This window comes from Podarcis bocagei (genome assembly GCF_964188305.1).
Source record: "Podarcis bocagei genome assembly, chromosome: 15".
In the NCBI taxonomy this organism is placed as follows: Eukaryota; Metazoa; Chordata; class Lepidosauria; order Squamata; family Lacertidae; genus Podarcis; species Podarcis bocagei.
Window position 1 is genome coordinate 26,195,323 of NC_138141.1, and position 18,557 is coordinate 26,213,879.

Below are 18,557 nucleotides of genomic sequence, written 5' to 3' on the forward strand. Positions count from 1 at the left end.
GTGCAAGTAGATAAATAGGTACCGCTCTGGTGGGAAGGTAAAAGGCGTTTCCGTGCGCTGCTCTGGTTCGCCAGAAGCAGCTTAGTCATGCTGGCCACATGACCCGGAAGCTATACGCTGGCTCCCTCGGCCAATAAAGCGAGATGAGTGCCGCAACCCCAGAGTCGGTCACGACTGGACCTAATGGTCAGTCTTCTGCTTCTGCAACCTGAAGTTTTGTTTGTTTGTTTTTTAAAAATGGAATGGAGAAAGTGGACAGAATTTGTTTTCCTCCCTCTCTCATAACACTAGAACTTGTGGACATCTGATGAAGATGAATGTTCAAGATTCAGGACAGATGAAAGAAAGTCCGCCTTCACTCAGTTCATAGTTATAGAATGGAACTTGCTCCCACAGGAGGTAATGTCAGCCACTGACTTGGATGGCTTTAGAAGAGAAGTTGACAAATTCATAGAGGTAAAAGGCTATCAATGGCTACTAGCTATGATGGCTCCATGGTCAGAGACAGCAATGCACCTGAATACCAGTTGCTGGAAAACTGGAGGGGAGAATAGTGCTCTTGCACTTGTTTCCTGCTTTCAGGTTTCCCATGGCAGGGCACCTGGTTGGCTACTGTGAGAGAACAGGATGATGGACTAGATGGACCATTGGCTTGATCCAGCTGGCTATTACTATTACTACTATACTACTACTACTACTACTACTACTACTACTACTACTAGTTTATTTTATTTTCTACTCCGCCCATCTGGCTGGGTTTCCCTAGCCACTCTGGGCAGTTTTCAACAGAACATTGAAAACAGAATAAAACTTCAAACATTAAAAACTTCCCTAAACAGAGCTGCCTTCAGATGTACAGTATTCTAAAAGTCGGATAGTTCCTTGACATCTGATGGTCACATAGTTCTTTATTTCCTTGACATCTGACAGGAGGGCGTTCCACAGGGTGGGCGCCACTACCAAGAAGGCCTTCTGCCTGGTTCCATGTAACCTCACTTCTCGCAATGAGGGAACCGCCAGAAGGCCCTCAGCACTGGACATCAGTGTCTGGGCTGAACGATGGGGATGAAGATGCTCCTTCAGGTATACTGGGCCGAGGCCGTTTAAGGCTTTAAAGGTCAGCAACAACACTTTTCTTACATTCTGCTCTGAAATAGCACCTTGGAAGGAGTAACCATTTGGTTTCACTTAAATTTCACTTAAAAAGTACAACAATGACCAGTTGTAGGCAGACTTCCCACCTTCCTGCACTTCCAGGAAAAACCAGCCTGGGACATAAGGTTTTTGAAGAATGAGCACCCAGGGAGGCTGCAGAATGCTGGAAAGATGGTTTGAAGAATGACAGTGAGGACACTCACAAACACCCCTGGGCAACCTCAAAAGTAATGTCATGAGAAATCCTACATCCGCTCAGAGAGAGTGAATGAAGCTAAACATTGGAAGATTCAGGGCAGACAGACAAAAAGAAAGTACTTCTTCACATAGCATGTAGTTAAGCTATGGAATTCGCTCCCAGGACTTTGGTGGCAACTCTGCTCCAGAGACATCTCTGGGTAAGTACAGACATGTGTGTTTGTTGTACCCAGAATCCTAAATGGACACCAGTGTGTCTTTAGAGATTTGACCAGGCACTTTATGACTTACCCTACCACCACCACCTGACACCTACACCCACACACCTTGGAACAGACACAATCGGTCCTGAACCAATCCAATAACCTTGGTTCTGAATCAGCACTCCATGGATTCTCCAGAGATATAGCTCAGCCAGCCTTCCTATTTGATTTGATGGAAGGAGGGGCAACTCTAGGTCAACTTCCTTCTGTCTGCATGGGATTGTTTCCCAGAGGCGTTAAAGGGGAAGGACTGAGGCTGCAAGGCACAAAAGTAAATTTCCACACCATGCATTCAAAGTTAACTTTGCACTTTCAATTGTATCAACACACTTCTTACACTCTGGTAGGATATGACAGGCCGTACATTGTTTTGAAAGTAACATGTATTTGTTGCTTTTCTTGAAGCAAACCCAAACCCAAAGCAATACTGCGCCATCGTCCTCACACCCCATCTAATACTGCTACTGCTGCTGCTACTACTACTACTACTACATTATTTATATGCTACCCATCTGACTGGGTTGCCCCTGCCACTCTGGGCAGCTCCCAACCCAAAAATAGTAAAAACACATAACTGAGGTCCATCATTCCAGAAATCAAAGTCCATTTTTACTAAACTTGCGAGCATAGATCATTCCCAAATGCATTTTATGTTAATTTATTTTGGTCAATAACCAGCTGAAAAGGAGAGACACAATATAGTACATTAAGTGCAATATTAAATATAGAATTTAAAAACTATGTAGAATATAAAAAAGTGAGAAATTTAAAATCACTATATTGAAATGAGGCAGAACAACTTAAGGTGTTAATAATTTTAAAATTAGGACAAGATCCTCCACCAACAAGCAATTGCTGCCGCACAAAAAAACAGTTACCCAGTATTTTATGCTGTTGGTGCACAACCAGTTTTTGAGAACTTTAGCTAAGTGCCAAATGAAGGTCATGCAGGTATCCTGTCTTTCGCACCTTGCTGGCCCTGCTGTACTCAGTAAGATTCTCATTCAAGGCTAGTTGTTGGACATTCACAAGCCAGCCTTTCGTGGTAAAGTCCACAGTCTTCCAGATTCAAAAGAATAAACAGCTATATTTATTCCACAATGAATCTGACCAATAAGTATCTGCCCTCCCCCATCTCATTATGACGTCATGGTTGCCTGGACAACTGTTTTTTTGCGCTTAGTGACGCAATAATGTCTCCCTGCCACAAACACACAACTGGAATTGCAGAGGCCACACGTTTTCTAGGGCAGATGAGAACGGTGGCTGAGGCAAGGGAGATCTGGCCCTCACTAAGAGTGCCTCAGGATGATCATTACCACATGGGGAGCATACATCTTGTTCCGCAGGGCTTCTAAAACACCTTTCCCAGCTGACGATGCTCCAGTAAGGACACAGGAGGGGCTGTGAGGTTGTGAAGGGGGTGTGTGATATCAGTGCTTTTCTTCTAGAAAAAGGGTGCAGGTACTGCATACCCTTGAGTACCCCCATTTTAAAAAAAGCACTGGTGATACTATAAAGTGACCCTGTTGAATTTCTCACTACCACTCATTTTCCCTTTTCCCTTTAAGGCTGATAACATAGTTGAGCCAGAGATAGAGTACGTATTGGAGCATTGGCTGAAGAAGGTGAGTGTAATGAATAGGGCTACGGGCTGAAATTGGGGGCAGGTAAGCCATAGCTCAGTGGCAGAGTATCTGCTTTGCATGCAGAAGCTCCCAAATTCAGTCCCCCCATCTCCAGGTGTGTCTGGGAAAGTTTCCTTGCCCAAATCTCTGGGAAAGCTTTTAGCTTAGACAAACCTGTCCAGATATTTCGAATATTGGTGTGTGTTTTAATCTAGTTTTAGTTTATTGACTACTTTGGGTTATTATTATTATTATTATTATTATTATTATTATTATTATTTGCTTTGAACTGTTGTTTTTACTAAGAATATCATTGTTTCATTCTTTTTATAAGTGGCTTGTTGGTTTTTAACCATCAAGCAGTGTATACATTTTACGAACCAAATAAAATTCAAGCTACCGCCTGTCAGTGTTGACAGTACTGAGACAGATGAAACAAGGGGCTGAGTTAATATTGGGCAGCTTTCTATGCTCTGCCCATGCAGACTGCTTGGAAGGAATTCGGATCCAGCACACAACATTAGCATGGAGACCGGGGACCTATGTAAGCACTCATCATGGGGCTTAACTAGCCATATGAGCATGAACATGCTAGCGCCACCCTCCTCAAACTCTGCATGTTCAAGGATGGTTGTCTGCACCAGGTTAGCCTTCTGCACTTAGGGAAGCTGTCGCATGTTTTCGAAACTACGTTTAACCAAGGCTCTAAAATGCAGAGGAGCCTAAGGGGTACAGGATGGTTTTTCCATTGTGGATAGCTAGGATAGGGGTAAGCATAACTGAGCCACATGTGGATGTTTTCACTTCCACATGTATCTAGAACTGCTGTCACACGCATCATTCCCAAGTCTTTCCCATCCTGGTTGACATCAATCCATTGTTGTTTTAATCTGCACACACATATTTATTTTTGAGCATATTATCTCAAACCTATGCATTTCTAATTTCCCTCTCAATATCTGCATTTCTAAATATATTTTATTGTGCAATGTGAAGGGAGGGAGAGAAGAAATGTTGATGTTCTGCCTTGAGTGAGTCTGGGCCTTTTTGGAGCCATGAGTTGCAAAATGCATTTTTTAGTTGGTTGACCCTGATATGAGTGAGGGTTTGATCCTGCATAAAAGTTAGCTATGCTGAGGTCCTGTTCAAAGTTCAAAGTCCCCTCTCTTCATGCTTTGCCTCCCATGATATCTAAATTGCAATCTCATTTCGGGGCAGAAGCCTGTTTCTTTTCATCTCTCTCTTCTTATGAAACTCTATGAAGTCAAGTGTCATTCACATTTATGACTTGGCATAAATCAGTAGTTGTACCTTGGAAGTCCAACGGAATCAGTTCCGGAAGTCCGTTTGGTTTCCAAAATGTTCGAAAACCAAATCTTGGCTTCTAATTGGCTGCAGGAAGCTCCTGAAGCCAATCAGAAACCGCGTAAGCCCGGTTGGACATTCGGCTTCCAAAAATAGTTCGCAAACTAGAACAGTCACTTTTGGGTTTGCAACATTTGGGAGCCAAAACATTTGGGAACTAAACTGTTCAAAAACCAAGGTACAACTGTAATGACATTAATGGTGACCAACCAGTTTTGTATGATAAATAACTTCACTTTGGGGGAGAATATGGTGGTAGCATGTGTGTTTGTGTTGCCTCTTAGATCGAAGAAGATGCTGTCAAGATCTTTAGGCAGAAGTCAGAAAACAGGTCGGACTGCCATGTGGAAGGGATCAGAACTTTTCCCTCAGTTGGCCTAGATTTGGCAGCAGCAAGATCAAAACCAGAAACCTGGGAGACCTTTGAAGACAGGAGGCCACTAAGGGTGAGTGAGAGCTGCAGCAGTTTATGTGCAGATGAGAATGGGATAGAGAAAAGGAAGTAGAGGAGCAAAAATAGGCTGTGGATGCACCATCTATTGAAAGTGCACTCCCCCAAACATCTGGAAAACTGTATTGGGTCTTGGGAATTGTGGTTCTGTGAGTAGTAAACTACAGTTTCCAGCATTCTTTTTGTGTGCATGGTGATGAATATTCTTCCAATGTGCTTTAAATTTATGGTGTGTATGCAGCCATAGCCTGCAAAAGCAAGTATTCTATGGAGAAATCAGTGTATTTCTGTCTGTGTCAGTTTCAATAAGTCCATTCTTCCGCTACTTTCTGCATAGCTTTTTTAAAAAAAGAGCTATACAATGAATTTGCATTTAAATTGCACATAGTTTTATATGCACTTTTCCTTGAAATATGCAACTTGTAAGCTTTTTGTACTCGTTTTCAACTCATTCCCCCCTTTAAAATAATTTTTTTTGGATCTTTGATCCTGTAAAGAACACCTTTTCAAATGTATTTTGACTGAACCAAATCTGCATTGCAAAATTCAGAGAAGTGAGTATGCAATTCCACGTGGAAGACTGGAATTTTCATGGCCCTCTAGCAACTAGTGTGGCTCATTTACCAGAAGTTATGTATTTTGGTTTTTTAAAAAATAATATTTATTGAAACACAAAATTTTTTAAAATTACACAGAAAAAAGACAACATTACAAAAAAGAGAAAAAAAGACAGAAACACAAAAAGAAAAAGAGAAAATAAAACCACCATTTTCAAATTCTCCAATTTCCGTTACCTTCTTTCCATGACCTCCTCCTCCTCCCATCTCTTGTATCTTAATTAATAATTGTCACAGCAAATCCTTTCAGAAGTTATGTATTTTGCATTACCTCTGGAAGTGTATACTTGACTATGTCTCCAAACTATGCCTCCTAGAGCAATATATACATCAGGAGGCTTAGTTTGGCCAGAATCGAGTATACACCAAGATTTTTCTGGTGCACATAAGCAGACTTTTCATATCGCTGTTGCAGGAGTGTTCCAGCACAATACTTTCATCCAGTTCCAGCCTGGACCTGACAGATGACAGGACAAGGATCCAGTTTGTCCGATGGAGGTGAGCCTTCACATGAGTCAATGGTGTCCATTGAAGTGATGAGCAATGGCACTCTGAATGATCTGAGTGCACACTCTTGAACAGGGCTGGGACATTGATCTTTCCTCGAAATATGCAACCACAAAATAGTTTTGTAGTGTGGGAAACCTTTTGTCACCCAGATGTTGCTGAACTACAACTCTCATCACCCCAGGAAGGCCAGGGATAGTGGGAGTTGTAGTTCAGCAACATCTGGATGGTGAAAGGAGGACCTGCAACCCTTTAGATGTTAGTGTACTCCAACACTCAGCTGCCTCAGTCAGCAGAATGGCCAGAGACATTGGGATTGGTAACCTAATAACATCTGCAGGCCTGAAGGCTCCCCACCTTTGATCTAGAAAGTGATCCTGAATCCTTTGCACTATGCTGGAATCCCACGGAAGATATGCAGATGATTCCACAGCAGGCAACTCGATGTGGAGAGGGGATCCAGAGGGGAGGAAACAGAAAACCATGGAGCTAGACCTCTTCAGATGTGCACCCAAAAGATGAGCAGAGCTGAGTTCAAGCATTATGTGTAATTTAACGAGGCCGTCTGAGAGTAGAGCATGGCTACTTGTGACAACTCAACTGTATGCAAGACTCACTTTGAGAGATGAGTGGATTTTTAGCACTAGACCTCCTTGAAAACCTGGCAGGTTTGGTAAATTTAGCCCAGAGAAGAAGCAGTTAAAAGGGGAGAGGGTTGCCATCTTCAAATATTTGAACAGCTGTCACATAGATGATGAATCAGATTCCTTTTCAGATACTCCCAAAGACCAGGACCTAAACTGATGGGTCCAATTGACAAGAAAATTGATTTAAACTAAATATTATGAGAAATTTCCTGACTGTGGAACAAATATTGCCTTGGATGGTGGTTGACTCTCCTTTGGAATGGGATTTTAAGAAGAGGCTAGATGACTACCTAATGTTTTCCCCATTATCTTGATTCTATTCTGCTTTAATTGTTTTTAATGTTGCTGTTTTAAAATTGTTACAACGTATCTTGGAACCTCATGGGGTGGTGAAGAACTTTAAGACTACTCTTGTTGTTGGGTTGTTGTTGTTGCTGTGGTTTCCTGGGCAGGGGTTGGACTAGATGACATATTGATGTCCTTTCCAACTCTATGATTCTATTTTTCAGTCACACCCGGGTGTATCATGTCACGAGCGATATGAGAAAGGATGCCATGCAAGAGAGGCTGGATAAAGTGAGCAATAGGTGAGACCCAGCTGGAAGGGCAAATAGCTTTTAGCAGCATTTCTGTTGCTTACACATATGGGGAAGGGCCATAGCTCAGTGGTAGAGCATCTGCTCTGCATGCAGAACTCCCCAGGTTCAATCCCCAGCATCTCCAAATAAGATTGGGAATGTCCTCTACCTGAAATCCTGGAGAGCTGCTACTATCAGTGAGTGTAGAAAATGTTGAGCTAGATAGACCAATGCCCTGACCCAGTTTAAAGCAACTTTTTACACTCCTGAGATAACAATCCTATCCCTGCAAGTTCAATACAATGCTCCCCTTCCGCCCTTAACACCAGCTTCCAAAAATAATTCTTACCTACCAGTAGTTCTGCCCCATTAGTATGAAAATAAATCACTGAATCCCAGATGTGATCCAATGTGGAATTCTTTTAACGGTGCTCATATCAGTGAGTCTCTAACCCTAGGAGTGGGAAAATAGACCATAACATCTCTACACACAGTTTCTATAGTCGGAGTTGATCTGCATATGGATATTGCAATTTGAATCACATCTAAAGAGACTGGCAAGGGGTATTCCATTTAGGCCAACTAGTTTTCCTTAACTTCTGTTTTTACAGTGGTACCTCGGGTTAAGTACTTAATTCATTCCGGAGGTCCATTCTTAACCTGAAACTGTTCTTAACCTGAAGCATCACTTTAACTAATGAGGCCTCCTGCTGCCACTGCACTGCCGGAGCCCAATTTCTGTTCTTATCCTGAAGCAAAGTTCTTAACCTGAAGCACTATTTCTGGGTTAGCGGAGTGTGTAACCTGAAGCGTATGTAACCCGAGGTACCACTGTATATTGTTTCATAGGGAACTTCCTTACATTGAGTCAGGCAATTGGTACACCCACCCACCCACCCACCCACCGTATTTTTCGCTCTATAAGACGCACCAGACCACAAGACGCACCTAGTTTTTGCAGGAGGAAAACAAGAAAAAAATATATTCTGAATCCCAGAAGCCAGGACAGCAAGCAGGATTGCAGCGCAGTGATCCCGCTTGCTGTCCTGGCTTATGGGATAGCCGCGCGCAGCCTCTCCCCAGCAGTGGGATGAAGGCTCCCCCAAGAGCCGTGCTCCCTTTAAAGAGCGTGTGGAGTGTGTGTGGAGCAGCCCTTCTCCCTCCTCGGGGGAAAGCCCCCAAGAGCTGCACACACGCTCCACGTGGCTCTTTAAAGGGAGCGCTGAGCAGAGCCTCCTGCCTGCATTCGCTCCATAAGACGCACTTACTTTTTAGGAGGGGGAAAGCGCATCTTATAGAGCGAAAAATTCGGTGCACACACACACAAAAAACTAAAAGTGTTAAGATAATTTCTCCATAGTGGTTGCTGCGGTTGAGACAGAAGGGAGTTATTGTCAAACCCATCTTTCTTTGCTATTCCTCATATGTGCGAAAGAAAGCACTTCTGGAATGCTTAACTCACTGTTGGAGGGTGATAAGGGGACAATTGGTCCAGCCAGTTCATTCTTGTCTACACTGACCGGGATTTCTAGCAGAGGTCCTTCCTAGCCCTGTTTGGAGATAAGAACAGAAGAAGAGCCTGGGCTGGATCAGGCCAATGGCTCATCTAGTCCAGCATCCTGTTCTCACAGTGGCCAACCAGATGCCCCAATGGGAAACCAGCAAGTGAGATTTGAGCACGAGAGCCACTCTCCCCTCCTACCATTTTACAGCAACTGGCATGAAGAAATATTGCTGTCGTCTTCATTGTCTCCAGGACAATGGATGCCAGTCAATGCCAGGCCTAATTATGCCTATGGGGTGAAGGTTTCCCAGTCTGGGATATGTTTTGAAGTGGGGGTTTGGTGACAAAGTGTGTGTGAGCTCAAGAGGCCCACCATGCTTGACCTTGCGTGTACTGTGTGTGGGTCTCAGTGGCGTAGCGTGGGTTGTCAGCACCCGGGGCAAGGCAAGTAATTTGCGCCCCCTAACCCGTGGATTTGCGCCCCCTAACCATAACCCCCAGGTGTTGCGCCCGGTGCGGCCAGCCCCCCCTGCACCCCCACGCTACGCCACTGGTGGGTCTCAATCCAGGGAAGATTCAGACATGCTCCCCAAGTCCAGAATTGCCCTTGATTTCACCCTGTGGACCTATAATAGGAGGCAATGTGGTTGGGCTGCCCCCTCCTCCTTTTTCTGCTGGGCTTGCAGCATCTTAAGTGGCTTGCTGGCCTTCCAAAGAGCCTTGATGCCTTCCTCTCTAACCCCTTTCCCAGAGCTGCTCTATTGGGTAGCATGTCTGGAAACCTCAGTTTTATTGATGGACTTGCCACCTCACATTGCTGTGGCAGGCTGACATGCTGGTGTGTTTGGCGCAGCTAAGTGACCATCTCACAAGGGTGGTTGGGGGGGATGTCTTGTCCAGGGTTCCTGGATGTGCACCTTCAGCAGGTTTTTGTGCCCTGAATCACTACAAGCTCTTGTCCAGAATCTGCATGAGAGCAAGTTTGGTCTGACCTCATTTCTTTACCTCCCAGTGTCTCCAGGGTCATGTTCCAAGCTGTGACTGACCTGGACAGCGGCCCATCGGACACCAATCTCCACTTCTCAATGCCACCGTATTAAGACACGGACAGGTGAGGTGCTCATCCCCAGCCCTCTGCCTTTCCCTCCATGGGATTTTAGCATTGCAAGGGACCCCGAGGCAATTTAACCCCACTCATTGCAGGAACCTGCAGCCACAGCGCTGAGATGTGGTTGCCTATTTCCACAGAAAGACAGCTGGCCACCTCTGTTCCACTGCTAAACAGCCCTTACCATCAGGACTCTTCTGTTAATGTTTAGCTCCATGTACCAGCCATGATGGCTATGATCTGCCTCCACAATTAGAAATAGTAAGGATTCTGAATACTTGTGGCTGGAAACCACAGGTGAGCACAGTTATGCTCATGTGCTACTTGCAGGTTTCCCACAGGCTGGCCACTGTAAGAGCAGGATGGTGGGCTGGATGGGCCACTGACCTAGTGGGTTGGGTCTGTGAGCTCTGTTCATGCCACCTCTAGTGCCTCCATGACCCTGAAGGATGGAGGTGTTGACAGCACTGGCTCAGCATCCAATTTAGTCTCTGTTGCCTCTCCCTGCAGGAGGAAACTCCTCACCGCCCGGAGGCAGTGCTGGGGTAGGGGAACTCAACTTCAGGCTGTCTCTGATTAGAGGTGCCTGATGCCACAGGGGTACTTTTCTGCCAACCTGAATTATCCCTTCCCTGGACCCAGCTTTCCATTTCCTGGATTTCTGTGGGCTCAGACACATCTTGGGATCTCACAGTCAATGGAATAGCGTGGGGGATGCCAGGGGGGCTGTTGCCCCGGGTGCACAGTCTGAAGGGGTGTATGTGAAAACCAGGCAGCCCCACAGAGATTCCTGCCCTGCCCTGCCTGGGGAGTGCAGAGGGTGAACAGCACCTTCCGTGCTGTGCCCCCACTTGGCATGTGAGCAGCCGTCCAGAGGCAACATGGGTTGGGGAATGCAGTGTCAGGAGTTCAGCCTACACTCCAGTAGGACCCTGGTAGAGACACATGCCCAACTGGCATGTTCTCCCCCTCCTGGTCGATCGTTCGGGAGCTTCAGAAGCTTTCTTCAGCCCAAACATCACAGCGACCGATGCCAACCGACACCGGCACACTTAGGGATTCGCAGAGTTTGCGCAGTTGCGCAAACAGCAACTCAGCATTTTGGCTAATCTACTTTATTTACATATAAACACACATGGAGCACTGCAACATGGCTCCTTCTCTTTCTAGCATCAGACAGCAAAGAGAAAAAGTACAAAGGACAATAGTCCTACTTCACGGAACACAGTAACACAAACATCCTGTCTCCTTCACTTCCCACTCTGTGGAGTCAAAACATACGCCATCATGTGATAGACAACAATCCCATGACTGCAATCATGGAGCAGGAATTTTAACATGTGGGGGGTGCTCTTCACCCTCCGCACCCCGCCTGGTGCATGAGTGCCCATCGGGCATTGAGGGCTGGGCAAGCATGCTCCACCTGCCTGGCACACATGCACACCCACCCACCCCAGGCACCGGTGAACAGTGCTACACCCCTGCCTACAGTCAAATTCCCCCATCCTGCCAGGACCCCATTCAGGACTGCTCAGATCCAATGCCCCAAGTTGCTTCCATTCCTCCTCAGGATCCTCCCATGCCCTCCATGACATCTCTATGGGACTCATGACCTCAATGTTGTTGGACTGCAACTCTCATCATTCTTGACCACTGGTCATACCGGCTGGGGGTTGATGAGAGTTGTAGGTCAATGGCATCCTGAGGATTACATGTTCCGCATCCCTGATCTCATGCATACAGCTTGGGCAGGAATCTGGGGGAAGGAAAATGCAGAAGCCTCTAGTTTTTTCCTGATCTCTGGATCAAACTCGAAAAATCACCAGTCGCTTAGTTAGCAATCTGAAACGTCTGTTGGGAAATAATGACCTGGTAGCAGCTCTAGCAGTGACATCTGATGTTTTACCTATGCAGGAGCACCATTCTTCCCCCCTGATCTTCTTCCTGTGCTTTCCTCCTCCCAGAGTCCCTGCTTCCTTGTGGCTCTTGAGGAGAAGAAGGTGCCCTTCCTGCTCTGCCCTCTGGGTCTTCTTCTTTGGCTGTGAAAGCCCTGCCTTCTTGAAATGGCCAGAGAAACAGCCTGAATCCCGTGGAAGGATTTACTTATTTTTTTGGCTTGGGCTATTATAAATGCCTGGCTTTGTGAACTGTGAATGACTAATAAAAAATTGCTAACCATTTAAACTGCTTTCTAAAAGACAGGTTGGGCTTTCCTTTCATCCTTTTTTTTTTTTTTTTTGGAGGGTGCAAAGTTTTTAAAGGATAAGTGTGCACACAGTCCTGGTGCCCGGAGTTGGCACCACGGGGCATCGGCCAAGGCCCACATCCCTGCTGCTGATCCCTAAAGCCCCACCAGACCCTGTTCCTCCTCTTTGCTAAGGCTGCCTGAGCAGCAGTGTGAGCAGTGACAAGGAGGAGGAGAAGATGCAGACTCCACTTAAACTGCTGTCTCATTATGGGCTGCAGTGTGCAAAGGGCAACAGATGGGCAGTGGTGAAAGTGGCAAGGAAGTGGGAGGACATGGTGGTGCCTTAGCCTGTCTCTGCTGCTCCCTCTTCATGCCTCTTCTAATCCTGGGAAACCAGGGGGCAGGAGAGCTTGTTGTAGCAGGAGTGGAGACACCCTGGCTTCTTCACCAGCCTGACTCATTTCTGCCTGTTGGCCTCTCTCCTCTCCAGATTCTGCTTCTGGACTTCTGTCTGCCACATACTCTCCCTGCTCACTAAACCCTGTTGCCTCTTCAGCTTCTGACACCACCTCCTCCCAGTCTGCTCCCTCTTCTCCCTCTGTCTACTCATTGTTGTCCCACCACCAGTCCCTGGGCTCTGAGCCTTCATTCCTTGGGGTTCCCCAGCTGGTGGCTCTCGCCACTCCTCTGTGTCCATGACACCCAAACCCCACAGGCTAACTTAGGTAGGTGGGACTATACCCCTGCCAATCACCTGACATAATAATGATGGCAGGGGAATGGCAGGTGATTGGGTAAGCTGCTAATCCAACTATGCCTCTGCCTGCCCCACACCTGATGTTGAATACAATATTCAGGTTTGGGGTAGGTAGGTGCAGTTTGGGGAAAATGGATTCATAGGTTGCATGTGGAGGTCTCGTGTGCCAGAGATTCCCTATCCCATTCCCCAGCCCCTTCCAAACAAATCTGGAGCCTACACTAAATGCTGCAGTGGATTGTCCAATCAGTGGACCAAGCATGTTCTTAGGGCACCAGCAAAATAATAATGGCTCAAAAAATAATAATGAGGATTTTGTTTTTGAAAAACAACCAACCAACCAACCAAAAGTCCCACACCATAGTAGTCATCATGGGGAAATTCAAAGCTTTGTTAGACTTCCTTACACTCCACTACCCAATTCAAATTTTCCAGTTTGGCATTGTGTTTATTTTGAATTACATATATAAGGGGGCACCATAATATTTTCAGTGCTCAGGGCAACTATGAGTCTTAATTCAGCCCTGACTAACTGAGATCACTTGCACAGAAATCCCACCAGATGGCAGTACAGGCTTGCAAGAGCAAACTTCTGGAAAAGAAACAGGAGGGAAGTTAGAGATGTGAAGAGAAAATAAAGTGTCTTTAAAGTTGGTGTGTGGGATTTATTTTAAGGGGCATTCTTTTTGTCCGCATTCCCTGTCTTTCTCTTTCAAAACGTTCTATATCATTGGCCTGCAAGGCAGCTTCACACACACTGCGGTTTTCCTAAGCAGAGATAACTTCAGTGGCTTCATTTGCACGTAAAAAACCAAGGTTCTTAATTCAGACTATATTAATTTGCTCCAGTGAGCATACAGATAGTGACCAAAGAGCCAGAAGCACATGAATTTAAAATTTATTTAAAATAGTGTGAAAAATTGTGTGTGTGTGTGTGTGTGTGTGTGTGTGTGTGTAAATATTCATTGAAAACACCAAGAGCATATTACAAAATGAACAAGTATTGATAACTCTTTTGTTGCTAAATGCTGGGAGTTCATTTACCAACTGATCAACATAAAACTTAGTCTGAGCTACTCTTTAGCCTTTTTTAAAAAAATACGGTTTGATCAACAGAAAATTAGCAGGTGAATTAGAGGAAACATTCTCGCCTGTTAATGCCTGTGGATCAAGCTGCCATTAAATGTTCAGGAGCATAGATACCTTGGTCATGAAAGTTGGCAACCGTGCGCTAGAGCAGTGCGGTTGGTGATGCTGCTGCTGCCGCACACGCTTTCTCTCTCTGGCCTCGGGGAAACGAAGTCATTAAGCGATTCAAAGGGATCTTTGTTCCCTGCATGATTAACTCTGGCGGAGGAGGAGGGCAGGTGTCAGGAAACCAAGACGGAAGCGGTGGCGGCGGCTCCACCTGTATTCCAGGCACCACCAATTTTCGCACTGAATTAATGGGAAAGCAAGTGGCAAAGACGTGGCCGCTCAGCCATGACGGAGGCATTTGCGTAGCTAAATGGGCTGAAAAGAAGTGCTAATCAAGGCGTTTGTGGGTCACGGGTTCCGCAAGGCTGCTGGCGGCCTCCGTGGAATACTGACCAGAAGGCCTGTTGGGAAGGCGATGCTTGCAGCACCGAGAAGCTGCCTCTGTGTGCAGAATGGGAGGCCAGAGATGGCGGGAGCCTGTTCAGAGTTGCACACTCCTGCCCCCGATCCTTGAAGGTGCCTCCTCGCCAGATGCCTCTGAGCCTCTGAGATGCCTTCAGCAGCAACTCTCTCCACCTGTGATTCCAAGCAACTGGTACCCAGAAGCATACTGCCTACGATAAGAAAGGTAAAGTTAAAGGACCCCTGGACAGTTAAGTCCAGTCAAAGGTGACTATGGGGTTGCGGTGCTCATCTCGCTTTCGGGCCAAGGGAGCTGGTGTCCACAGACAGGTTTCTGGGTCATGTGGGCCAGCATGACTAAACTGCTTCTGGTGCAAGAGAACACAGTGAAGGAAGCCAGAGTGCATGGAAACACTGTTTACCTTCCTGCCACTGGCGTGCTTTTGACCTGCTAGGTTGGCAGGAGCTGGGACACAGCAACAGGAGCTCACCCCGTCGCGGGGATTCAAACCACCAACCTTCCGATCGGCCAGCCCAAATGGCTCAGTGGTTTAGATCACAGCGCCACCCTCATCCCATTCACTACGACAGTGGAGGTGGAACATAGTCACTGTGGCTAGTAGCTATGAATTTGCCTAAGCCAACTAAGTTGGTGGCCATCATTCCTTGTGGGAGTGAATTCCATCTCTTTAACTATGTGCTGTGTGAAGAAGTACTTTCTTCTGTTGTTCCTAAATCTTTTGACCTTCTTCCTGTTGGGATGTGAATAGATGTTAGGAGAGGACATATACAGTTTTCCCCTAACCCGAAAACAGCCCCTTCCTCTTGTTTGTGAGTTCAGCAGAGTGCCATCCATTTGCAGCTTAAAAGGGAAGGTTGGATAGGCTAGTTTTAGCCTTTTAGTTGAAGCAATCTAGGTGCATTAAGTCAGGCTGGATTTTCCTAGCATTTTCCCCTTTTCTCCCCCTTAAAATAACAATCACAGTATTGTAAAAGGTAAAAATAAACATTTATTCATTCAGAATACTTGTAACAGATACAGCAGTTTTGTTCAGGGAGGCTTAAAATGGTAATTCAATTACAAATAGATACTTAAAAAAGGTAAAGGGACCCCTGACCATTAGGTCCAGTCGTGGCCGACTCTGGGGTTGCGGCGCTCATCTCGCTTTATTGGCCAAGGGAGCCGGTGTACAGCTTCCGGGTCATGTGGCCAGCATGACTAAGCTGCTTCTGGCGAACCAGAGCAGCGCACGGAAACGCCGTTTACCTTCCCACTGGAGGGGTACCTATTTACCTACTTGCACTTTGATGTGCTTTCGAACTGCTAGGTTGGCAGGAGCAGGGACCGAGCAACGTCCCCGTCATGGGGATTCGAACCGCCAACCTTCTGATCCGCAAGTCCTAGGCTCTGTGGTTTAACCCACAGTGCCACCCACGTCCCCAATACATACTTTAGTCTAGCTTAAAATCATGCCCCCAGTTTGGAGCTCAGACATGCAGATGTTGTCATATTGCTGGCAGAGCAGAAAGAGTTGGAAAGAAGGTGAGGGTGTGTTCAGGCAGGTAATAATATATACTGTATAGCCTTTCCTGTCAAGGCACAGTGGGAGTGTCTCTCTCAGAGCTCTCTCTAGCAGGAAAACTCTGTAAGCTTCAGTCCTATCATGTGCCTATCTAGCAAAACATGAGTTGTTGGTTTGTCTGCATTTTTAATGGCTACAACTCTGCTGGCTGGGCCTGCCATTTACCAGGGCAGTGGGGGGCGGCAGAGCAGGTGGTGGGGTCAGGGTTATGTTGGTGCACATAACCATGCAGGATTCATTCTGCTGGACACCCATCCAACTCCCACCTTGCCATCTCACTGTCCCACTTCTGCACTGCTCTGGTACGCAGGAGTGAGCCCACTGTTGGGAGGGCAGCGGGGCAGCCCCACCCCACTGTGCTGGCCACTCCTGGCTGCTGCCACAGTTGGGGGCAGTAACGCTTCTGAAGACCACTTGCTGGAACCTGTAGGAGGGGAGAGGGCTCTTCCACTTGGACCCTCCTTGCTTGAGGGTTTCCTATGGGCATCTGGTTGGCCACTGTGAGAACAGGATGCTGGACTTAGCTCATTTGGTAGAGCACGAGATGCTTAATCTCAGGGTTGTGGGTTCAAGCCCCATGTTGGGTGAAGGATTCTTGCATTGCAGGAGGTTGATGATCCTCACAGTCCTTTTCCAACTTCACAGTTCTATGATTTTATGGCTAGATTGTCCATTGGCCTGATCTAGCAGGGATCTTCTTCTGTTCTGATGATGAAGCCATTTCAGGCCCAGACCCACCAACTCAAAATTTACGTAGAAAGGCTATGTAATTTAACCAAAGGCGGTATTTACCCAGTCTCAGTCGATTCTGTCATTCCTCCCTATCTGAAGCTGCAGAAGGTCATTAAAGCCTCCGTTTGAAGATGAGCCTCAGGCCACGGGGGACCAAATTGCCTGTTACTGCACCCGTTCCCCCCTGCCCCCGCCTGCCAAAGGCCGGCATGATAGCTGAAGGCACACCGGCAGTGTATCAGTGAATTATTGATTGGTGTTAACACTGCAGCTCTGACAACACCATTATCGTCTTTGACTTCATGTTTAAACCATCCCTCCCCCCCGAAGCATCTGCAATGCCACAATCTTTAATATGTGCCCAGGTGCTTCCTTCCGCTTCTTTGCTTGCCTCCCCCAGTCCTGGACCCTTGTTTGAGGGGAATGCAAGCAAACAAAATAAGTGAAAGTGAGGCAAAGAAAATGACATAGGAGGAGTCAGTGTGGTGTAGTGGTTAAGAGCGGTAGACTCGTAATCTGGGGAACCGGGTTCGCGTCTCCGCTCCTCCACATGCAGCTGCTGGGTGACCTTGGGCCAGTCACACTTCTGTGAAGTCTCTCAGCCCCACTCACCTCACAGAGTGCTTGTTGTGGGGAAGGAAGGGAAAGGAGAATGTTAGCCGCTTTGAGACTCCTTCGGGTAGTGATAAAGCGGGATATCAAATCCAAACTCTTCTTCTTCCTCTTCTCCTTCTCCTTCTCCTTCTCCTTCTCCTTCTTCTTCTCCTTCTGGGACAGGCAGCAGGTACAGGTGAAAAGGTCTCAACAATCTTCTTCCTGCAAGGCTGGCGGGGACATGGGCTCATGGAATTCCATGCTGGCCACATTCAAAATAGGGCCACGTTGCAGATTTTGACTGTGGAAGCAATGAAGTCTTGCTTTTCAGAAAGCTACAGGGAATGGTTTCCTTGTCTCCAAACACAGGGAGGGCAGGTGTCCTCAGCAGGAGAGAGAACCCAATAGGAGCACTGCTGGCTCAGGCCAAAGGCCCATCTCATCCAGCACCCTGTTCTCACAGTGGCCAAACAGATGCCTGTGGGAAGCCTGCAAGCAGGACCTGAGCACAACAGCAATGCTTGGCTCACCTGTGATTCCCAGCAACTAACCTTCAGAGGTTACATTCTCTGACAGTGGAGGTACAGTAGGACACAGCCATTGCGATTCATAGCCATCAATAGTCTTGTCCTCCATGAATCTATCTAATCCTCTTTTAAAACCACTGAAGTTGTTGGCCATCAGTGTGTCTTGTGCCAGTGAGTTCCACATTTTAATTCTGTGCAGTGTGGAGTAGCACCTCTTTTGGTCAGTTCTGAATCTCCCAACATTCAGCTTCACTGGATGGTTGCCTGTCTTGGGTGGAAGGGACCCTGAGCAAGAATGTTCAGCACTGCAACATTTTGTTGTAGGTTCCACTGTCTCCCCCACATCCCACTGCAAAGTAACTCTGCATTGGGAGAGTCAGGATTGTGCTCCAAATCCCCCTGCCTGGCTGTTCTGCTCCTTGCTAAGCTTCAGGTACTGGTTTGGAAAAGCAGCTGAGAGAGAGCAGGAACATAGCCAGGATCCCCCTTAAGATGCTCTGAGCAGCTTTTAGCAGCAAATTTAGGATTAAAAAAAAAAAAGAAATCTGAACAATAA

At 46.7% G+C, this 18,557-nt stretch overlaps 1 protein-coding gene across 1 annotated transcript; it reads left to right on the forward strand.

The window, feature by feature from the left end:
- The first annotated feature begins 2,796 nt into the window (after positions 1-2,796).
- On the forward strand, positions 2,797-12,205 carry SPATA19 (spermatogenesis associated 19). The gene is made up of 7 exons (XM_081172785.1): positions 2,797-3,002; positions 3,188-3,244; positions 4,894-5,055; positions 6,093-6,175; positions 7,341-7,418; positions 9,926-10,024; positions 11,986-12,205. Exons 1-6 carry the CDS (start codon positions 2,925-2,927, stop codon positions 10,011-10,013), a joined length of 546 nt encoding a protein of 181 aa, XP_081028911.1. The 5' UTR covers positions 2,797-2,924; the 3' UTR covers positions 10,014-10,024; positions 11,986-12,205.
- The last annotated feature ends 6,352 nt before the right edge of the window (positions 12,206-18,557 follow it).

What these genes read in the sequence shown, in the direction of transcription:
- SPATA19 (XM_081172785.1), top strand. Translation starts at nt 2,925, where the DNA reads ATGATCATTACCACATGGGGAGCATACATCTTGTTCCGCAGGGCTTCT. An exon ending in TGGAGCATTGGCTGAAGAAG is followed by an intron (nt 3,245 to 4,893) that starts GTGAGTGTAATG and finishes GTTGCCTCTTAG; the next exon opens with ATCGAAGAAGATGCTGTCAA. An exon ending in ATCCAGTTTGTCCGATGGAG is followed by an intron (nt 6,176 to 7,340) that starts GTGAGCCTTCAC and finishes TCTATTTTTCAG; the next exon opens with TCACACCCGGGTGTATCATG.